This window comes from Gigantopelta aegis, chromosome 11 (genome assembly GCF_016097555.1).
Source record: "Gigantopelta aegis isolate Gae_Host chromosome 11, Gae_host_genome, whole genome shotgun sequence".
NCBI classification, from domain to species: domain Eukaryota; kingdom Metazoa; phylum Mollusca; class Gastropoda; order Neomphalida; family Peltospiridae; genus Gigantopelta; species Gigantopelta aegis.
The window spans coordinates 31209353-31219186 of record NC_054709.1 but is presented as its reverse complement, the minus strand read 5'-3'; the positions used below and the strand labels follow the sequence as shown (position 1 = coordinate 31219186).

Genomic DNA, 9834 nt, shown 5'->3' with positions numbered 1-9834 from the left:
GCAGTCGTGGTACACTGACCCAATAGCGGGGATCAAACCTAGACCAACCACACATCAGGTGAAAGAAAGAAGTTTTATTTAATGACGCATTCAACACATTTTATATATGGTTATATGGCATCATACATGGTTAAGGACCACACAGATATTGAGAGAAGAAACCCGCTGTCGCCACTTCATGGGCTACTCTTTTTGATTAGCAGCAAGGGATCTTTTATATGTACCATCCCATAGACAGGGTAGTACATACCACGGCCTTTGATATACCAGTCGTGATGCACTGGCTTGAGCGAGAAATAGCCCAATGGACCTACCTACGGGGATTGATCCCAGATTGACCGTGCATCGAGTGAGCGCTCTACCACTGGGCTACGTCCCGCCCCTGTACATCAGGAGAGTGTTTTACCACTGGGTGTTGTCCCGCACCTCAAATTGATCAGACCTAAAACATCAATCTTAATATTGCTGTAATAAGACACAGAAGACGCAGTTTGTCTTTACAACCCCTTTATTGCCACCCATTTATATTGTCTTTATGAGATAGAGCTAGCATTGGACGCAATACGGGGCCACAAGTCTGCGCACTCCTTGGCAACGGGGCCGGTAATAGCTGAACCTGTAAAACAAAATACAACATTTTGTTATTGTGATATATTAAGAAAATATGATTGCAATAAAGAGAATATAAACTAATGAAAATAACAAACAATGGCACACCAACTGGTCTACCATTATACATCATAGGAACGTTCAACACCACCTCAGCTAGGGATATTTGGTGTCGAACAGTTATTTCAACATTCAAAAGTTAAGTTGTTTTGTTTAACGACACCACTGGAGCACACTGATTTATTAATCACAGGCTATTGGATGTCAAGGAAACCTGCTTCCTTTTCCCCATTAGCAGCTATGGATCTTTTGTATGTACTTTGCCTACATAAAAAGAAGCATTCTGAGAGTACTGCTAAATTAATGCATGTCCTCCAGCTCCTAAATTCAAGGGCCATAACTCTATGGAAAATGGGCAAATTGTCATGAAAGTTATACTTGATCTGTAACGGAACATGATAAAGATATACATAAAATCGCAATTCAATATGTCGAAGTATTGCAAAAAAATATATAAATATAAAATGCGTAAATCGCCATGAAAGTCAAAACTTGATCTGGAACTACATGATTGAAAGAAATGTTTTATTTAACGACGCACTCAACACATTTTATTTAGGGTTATATGGCGTCAGACATATGGTTAAGGACTACACAAATATTGAGAGAGGAAACCCGCTGTTGCCACTACATGGGCTACTCTTTCCGATTAGCAGCAAGGGATCTTTTATTTGCGCTAAACACAGGCAGGATAGCACAAACCATGTCCTTTGTTGAACCAGTTATGGATCACTGGTCGGTGCAAGTGGTTTACACCTACCCATTGAGCCTTGCGGAACACTCACTCAGGGTTTGGAGTCGGTATCTGGATTAAAAATCCCATGCCTCGACTGGGATCCGAACCCAGTACCTACCAGCCTGTAGACCGATGGCCTAACCACGACACCGGTCCTACATGATTGAGGTATACACAAAATTTTAGCTCAGTATCTCGAGGCACTGTGGAAAAAAAATATTTGGATAACCATAAGTGAGACAGACATTCCGACCTGTAAACTGCTAGTCATAGAATTTTGACAGGGGTCAAGGTTAGTAGACCAGTCTTTAGTTTACTGTGGTGAAGGCATTTTAATAATACAGCTAATTATGAATTTGAACAACATCAGTATTCCAATGATACCACTTTGCATCTCCTGGCAATAACAACAAACTGGATAAATGGTATTTTCGTTTTAAGAACGCTATAAAAATTCCAATGCAAAACTGCTCTTGAATTTTTTTGTTTGAACAATGTAACTAATGCACCTGAATGTGTTTGAAGAAATCGTCAACCTTAACTATGCTAACCTTTCATTTCTCCCTTTGGGTTCACAATGACACCAGCGTTGTCTTCAAAATATATAAACACTCCGTTCTTCCTTCGGAATGGTTTCCGTTGACGGATAACAACTGCAGGCATTACTGGAAAAATAAACACACAAAACATGAATTAACATCACTTCCACTCGGTCAAAGTGTTCAATTTATTTAACACATGAAACAGATGTGGTAAATATGATAGTGTAGTTTATTTATGATAAAATGGTCAAATAAAGTTACTTTTTCAGCCATCTTTCTTTGTGCTTGCTGCTAAGTTTATTTATTGAATGGATGGGAGAAAAAGACTCCATCAAATACAGCCATATGGGATAGAAAAGAAAGGAAATATTTTATTTAACGACACACTCAACACATTTTATTTACGGTTATATGGCATCGGACATATGGTTAAGGACCACACAGATATTGAGGGAGGAAACCCACTGTCACCAGCAAAGGATCTTTTATATGCACCATCCCATAAGACAAGATAGCACATACCACGACCTTTTATGTACCAGCGAATAATAGCCCAATGGGCCCACCGACAGGGATCAATCCCAAACCGACCGCCCACCAAGCGAATGCTTTCCTACTGGGCTATGTCTTGCCCCTGTGGGATAGAAAAAGTACATTCTCTGTGGGGGAAATTGCAAGCCTCGTCTGTGGTCGAAATTTCCATCACCTCAGGTGTACTTTTTCTATCCCACATGACCACATATGATGGAGTCTACTAATGAACAAGAACAACAGTCATGACTGTACATACCTTTCTTTCTCAGTTCGGGTTTTCCTTTCTTGCATGTTGCTACGAACATGTCCCCCGAACCTGCAGCTGGTAATCTGTTGAGTCGACCTTTGATGCCCTTCACGGCTATCACAAATAAATTCTTACCTCCTGAAATAAGATATTTTATTTTACACTTTGAGAACGCAAATCATCAACATTTTTAAAACATCAGGGCTCGAAACAGCAGCCATCAAAAAAAAAAAGAAAAAAAAAGTTGATTATTTTTAGCCCTACATAAAATTTTCATCTGTGATACCCAATAGCCGATGTGCATTTTATGTGCAGGGATGTCGTTAAACATTCATTCATTCCCTAGCAGGTAAAACAGAAATTGATTTTTCCAAACCTATGAATGTATGAATTGATTATCTCATGACCAGGGGTGCACTAAGTACTCGCCCACTCGCCAAACGAGTAAAAATTCTGACTTAATTTATTAAAAAATGTAACTACCAGTCCTGCAAACGTTCTTGGGGTTTTTTTTAATTTATTTACTGTATTATTTTATTATTTTGTATTGAATCTGCGACTCTGCGTCAGCCATGCCAGAATTCCAAACAATTCAAACAAACAGTTCAGAATGACGACGAAATACACAATGATACACGTACCATTCTGCCAATAGACTACTTCATAGTTCCGAATTGCACAAGAGCGATATTCCGGAAATGAGTTATAGTGAAAACGGAACTTAGCCAAAACTGCCCCAAACGAAGAGAGAACCAAATTGGACAAAACGGAACATAGTGTTGGCTCAAACTGCAATAAAATCTATGGCTATATCCATATAGCCTTAAACGGAAGCACAAAATTAAATGTATGTTCGCATTATTCAACATTTAATAATGGATGTTCGGACAAAACAGTCTCAGGTTTTTAACACCCCAACACAGTTTTGGCTAATTGATACCTCGAAATTCCGTTAAAGCTGAAAACAACAACAAAAACACAAGTGGTTTTGATAATAATTTCAATTTAGCTTCATTCCTCGCAAACGGAGCCAACCAAAGGTCAATAGTTCCTACAAATTATTTATGTTGAAAATATGTTACTGATGTTTTGTTAAAGGGACATTCCTGAGTTTGCTGCAATTTTTAAGATGCTATCGACCAACAGACTTTTTGACTACTGTAATTACATATCAAATATATTTTTCTGCATAAAATATTAGTGGCTGTATAGTAAACGCATTTCTGATCAATAAAACTGTGTGTAAAAATTCTGGGGTGGGTAGGTGGTTGTGGTATGCTATTATAAAGATATTGTTAAAAAATTATAATTAATATATAGTTCTATAGGCTGGCACCCCAGCATATCATTTAGCTCATACGTCGGTTATATTTTAATGCAGTAATTAATGCTCTAGAGTAATCTCAGAGGTTCTCATTTCCAGGTCATAGTTTCTCTACGCAGTCCTCATGGCCAGACGTTTGAAAAATATATATCACACAAATCTATCAGTCTGCAAACTGGACATCAAAGTAAACAAACTGATTCTACAGAAATGCAACTGACGAAAAACTACACAGTAGCTTATGCCAATTACTGTAATGTAATTTGACAGTAGTTTTAAGAGCCTCTAATGTGTCCCGTACCAGTATCCGTTTATGTTCGATACACACAAAATTTATATTTTATTTGAGCAATGAAAATATTCAATTTTTATTGTGTTATCTTCGACCTAAAAAAGCTGTCATTTGGAGCCAAATTTGTCAAGTGTTCAGAAGAGTTATTTTGTCATTTGTGTCCACAGACTCTTGTCCGACGAACACTTCAGTTACCGTTGTGTAATGAACGTAATTGCAAATATAATTGGTTGTAACTAATGATTTTTATTTACTAACATTTGTTTAAATTCAGCAATTCCTAATAAACTATTAAAAATCACTGCTTATAAAAACGGAAGTGGTAGTGTTCGACATTAAAATTGTTTTATCTCGGGTGTCAAATAATGTATATACAGCCTTTACAAAAACTAAACTACTGTTATCAGCCGGTAATATCAAAGCCATTGATTCATTCAAAGACGATGGAAATAAAAAGAGAACAAATATTTTTATCCCACATTAGTGAATCACTTTAAAAAATAAAAATAAAAAATTCAGACATCTTTAAATTTTTATTAAAATAATATTACAACTTTGATCGGTTTAGCAAAACGAATGCTTGTGAATGTCAGACTGATTTTATCTCCGGTTCAATTAATGGCACCACCTTTTTTGTACCAGATAATCAGGGCCAAAATAAGGAGCCGTAGGTCTTTCCACAAAGTCGACCAACACAACGATATTACAGTAACAAATTTCTTTTAAAAAAATTCTTTTCTAGCTTCCCCCCTTCCACCGAGGAGCGGGGGATGAGGAAGTGCATCCACTCCTTAAATTTTCAGCCAGCGATAACACCGCAATGAAGGATGCATACAACATGAGCCATATGGGAAGGACACTGTGGAAAACCAGGCAGACCACCACATTTTTCTGCTGCTGGACACGGGACAATTAATCAAATTAACTTACCTGTGTTGTCAGCACAGTTAATAACTGCCCCCACGGGAAGACCAAGGGAAATACGAAATTTCCCTCCTGCCGAACCTCCTCTTCCTGAAATTAAAAAAATACAAATGTAGTCGGTGAAGTGAAAGTTCATAAATACTACTCAAGTTCGGTTGATTATAAAAACAAAAAGAATTGTGCATTTTGGGTGATCAAACATGTAGGAATCATCTCGTTGATACGATAAAATGTGCATTTTACATCTGATGAAGTTTTTAAACATAGATAGATCTACTAAATCTGTTAGTTTTATGCTATGGCCCATGTTGTCGTGTAAATACGATGTGACCACTTTTTGCACTAAGTAATGATTTATTAAGTAATTGCTTTTGCAATTCATGACTAGAATCTTAACATTTAAAAAAATACACCTTAACGTTTAACTAAAACATTGTTGAAATGGAGTGCGGCACGAGTTCCTTATTTTCCCCATAACGATTTTAAAGAAATATTTGTTAGAATTAGTTTAAGGTTAGGGTTAGCGATAGTTATATACAATATCTTTTAAAACAATACGTCGTTTGTAGTGTTTAATGCAATACCCTGTTGATATGGCTAATTCAATACCCCAATAGTGGAAAAAATAAGGAACTCTTTCCGATCAATGCAATCGTATTTAACATTAGAATTTATAGTAGATAAAATACACCTTTACGTTTAACTAAAACATTGTTGAAATGGAGTGCGGCACGAGTTCCTTATTTTCCCCATAACGATTTTAAAGAAATATTTGTTAGAATTAGTTTAAGGTTAGGGTTAGCGATAGTTATATACAATATCTTTTAAAACAATACGTCGTTTGTAGTGTTTAATGCAATACCCTGTTGATATGGCTAATTCAATACCCCAATAGTGGGGAAAATAAGGAACTCTTTCCGATCAATGCAATCGTATTTAACATTAGAATTTATAGTAGATAAAATACACCTTTACGTTTAACTAAAACATTGTTGAAATGGAGTGCGGCACGAGTTCCTTATTTTCCCCATAACGATTTTAAAGAAATATTTGTTAGAATTAGTTTAAGGTTAGGGTTAGCGATAGTTATATACAACATCTTTTAAAACAATACGTCGTTTGTAGTGTTTAATGCAATACCCTGTTGATATGGCTAATTCAATACCCCAATAGTGGGGAAAATAAGGAACTCTTTCCAATCAATGCAATCGTATTTAACATTAGAATTTATAGTAGATAGCTGTAGTTTAAAAGTTGGTTTTGTTTTACACAACCACTGGAGCACATTAATTTATTAATCATCAGCTATTGGGATGTCAAATATTTGGTAATTCTGATGTATATGTTTAGTAAACCACTACATTTTTCCATTAGTAGCAAAGTATCTTTTATATGCACCATTCTACAGACAGGATAGCACATGCCAAGTCCTTCGATATACAAGACTTGGGTGTACCAACTGGAACGAGAAATAGCTCAAAGTGAGACCACCGACGGGAATCGATCCTTGACCGACAACACACCAGGTGAGGACTTAACCACTGGGCTACATACCGCCCGTGAGTGGTTATCTTTTCAAAATCATGACGTAGGCAAAAATTCCACGTATTTGTTCTCTTTCAGACAGCAGAGCATGATTATAACTACAAAAATATCCATCTACCTCTTCAATGACAGACGTCTCACTATTTTACTCCCGAACTATTTTCAAAAAACGTCCTGACCGTATGTTTATTCCGGAACCTACATTCATTATAGTAGGCACTCTTTGTGCGTAGGTGATTAAAGCTTATAAAATATTTACAATGCTGTCATCACACACAACTATACTAGTTACACAGACATATCAAAATATCACTAAAGTCTTTAATATTGAAATGAGTAATTTTGTTATCAACAAAATGCATTTTTCACATTCAAATAAAATTGAACAAAAAACCGTTTATAACATCATAACCAGTATAAAAACATTTTTTATTTATTAAAATAAGTATTTCCCTGTACTACATTAAACGTGTTACATTGATTTTATCACGATGAATTAGATTTTTTGCGATTGTCAACTTGATTATTTTTATCTCTACCTCTTTTCGACATGTTTGGTTGTTAGAGGAAGTTAAAAGAGCGCATGTACAGGAAATAAGACTTCGGGTAAACGAAAAGTACACTGTGGAGACTTTACCGAATAAGGATCTACAAAATTAGTTTGCAACTACCGTTTTAACCCTAAAAAGAACAATTGAAAAAAAGAAGAAGAAGAAGAAGAAGAAACAAAAAGAGAAGAAAACAGTGACTATGTCATATGTCATACATATTCAGTCTACATGTAAAATATAGACAAAGGGGTCCGCTAGGTTCATGTTTCACCTTCCTGCCCTGGAAGGTTCATAGATGTGCAGCCGGTGGATGGGGTGGTTAAAAGTCGGGTACGTTTCTATGGTTTATATATGGGATGATACCTTACCAGGCGTGTTGCGTCCTTAAAGTTTAAGCATTTCTTTTCTTTTTCTTTTACCAGGCGTGGATCTAGGAATTTTTGTCAATAGAGAGAAAGAGTCCCCTAATATCAGACTACCAACTGCCACGATAAAGTTGGCCAACTTTCTGCTCTTGCGACTTCTACGACTGTCCATTTGCTAGTCTGGACACTTTCACAACTCGATTTTCGTCGTATATGACTCCAACGACAGATTAGTTGTTAATCTGAGGGCACACGTCGTAAATCAGGAGTTGGGGAAATTACAACGCAACCGCCGAGTTGGCCAACTTCGTCTGAGATCAGCATACTATTAAAGAAAGAAATGTTTTATTTAACGACGCACTCAACACATTTTATTTACGGTTATATGGCGGCAGACATATGGTTACGGTCCACACAGATATTGAGAGAGGAAACCCGCTGTCGCCACTTCACGGGCTACTCTTTTCGATTAGCAGCAAGGGATCTTTTATATGCACCATCCCATAGAGAGGGTAGTACATACCACGGCCTTTGATATACCAGTCGTGGTGCACTGGCTAGAACGAGAAATAGCCCAATGGGCACGCCAACGGGGATCGATCCCACACCGACCGCGCTCCTAGCGAGAGCTCTACCACTGGGTTACGTCCCACCCCAGCATAATATTAATTAATGTAATGTATTTTGATGGAGTCCGCGCCTAATTTATCCCCGAGTGCAGTTTTCTAGGGGTGGAGTTCTTTAATGTGTTTAACATAAAATTCATCCATTGTGACGCAAGAAAAAAATATATAGTATTTTCTAGAATAAAATTCTTAACCATGTGTTTTATTTACGGGTGTAACCATTTAAAGTACATATTTATTTATTTATTTATTTATTTATTTATTTATTTATTTATTTATTTATTTATTTATTTATTTATTTATTTATTTTAAACATCGAATTAAAAAAAGGTGTTTTTTTTAGTTCATAAATATGAATATGGTAAGTTGATCTGAAGGTTATAGTCAAGGTCAAGGTGGTGTGCTTTACGTGCACGCTCAGGGCAAGCTGTCACAGCGCACGCCTGTCGTGGGCACAGGTTCTCATCTCTGCCAACTCCTCCGCCCAGGACATAATGTCGGAAATAGTTTGACAGTTGTTTAATGGTATGATGTAGTTAGTTCGTGGACAAGCTATAATATACAACACGGCAAGGAAGACATTTTTTTATTTAATGACGCACTCAACACATTTTATTTACGGTTATATGGCGTCGGACATATGATTAAGGACCACACAGATATTGAGAGAGGAAACCCGCTGTCGCCACTTCATGGGCTACTCTTTTTCGATTAGCAGCAAGGAATATTTTATATGCACCATCCCACATACAGGATAGTATATACCACCGCCTTTGTTACACCAGTTTTGGAGCACTGGCTGGAACGAGAAATAGCCCAATGGGCCCACCGACGGGGATCGATCCTAGATCGATCGCGCATCAGGCGAGCGCTGTGCCACTGAGCTACATCTTGCCACTTTATAACACTGGCGTAGGAAGGTTCCAAAAAGTGCGTGTGTGAGAAAATATATATTAAAAAACATCACTGCTGCTACAAAGTGGAGGGGGCACATGCTCACTTGCACTCCCTCCCCCCTTCCTACACCAGTGTATAATATATTTTTAAAACTCTGCAAGTCCTAAAGTAAATGCACTCTTTGACCTAAAGCCACGATGATTATTTCTGTAATGGACAATTATTTGCTTGCAGCTTCTTAATTGTTTTCATGTTTTTCCGTTTTTCTTTTCTTTTCAGGTTTTTTTTTTTTTTTTTTTTTTTTTTTTTTTTTTTTTGAGAGGGGATCGTGGTTTGGGAAGTTTCTATTTCATTTTATGGGCATGCTCCTAAATTGTGGAACTATACGTTTGCATTGATGTTGTAATCATACCATGCATATATTATATAAACATCCTCTAAATTCAGGGGTTGAAATTCGCTAAAATTCCTATCGGACCTTCGGTCCGGAAAGCTACAAATTCTTCGAAACCAAATCAAAACCTGCCGGACATAACATGATCAAACTTTCTTCTTCATCGTATGCTCAGACAGGGACCCTTG

The 9834-nt window shown here is 37.0% G+C and overlaps 1 protein-coding gene across 1 annotated transcript; it reads right to left on the bottom strand.

Annotated features, from left to right (window-relative positions):
• Positions 1 to 490: 490 nt before the first annotated feature.
• On the bottom strand, positions 491 to 7424 carry LOC121385631 (60S ribosomal protein L23). Its single transcript, XM_041516385.1, has 5 exons — positions 7353 to 7424; positions 5275 to 5358; positions 2738 to 2866; positions 1957 to 2070; positions 491 to 616 (listed from the first exon to the last, which is right to left on the bottom strand). The coding sequence occupies exons 1-5, from the start codon at positions 7363 to 7365 to the stop codon at positions 534 to 536; spliced, it is 423 nt and encodes a 140-aa protein (XP_041372319.1). The 5' UTR covers positions 7366 to 7424; the 3' UTR covers positions 491 to 533.
• Between the last annotated feature and the right edge of the window lie 2410 nt (positions 7425 to 9834).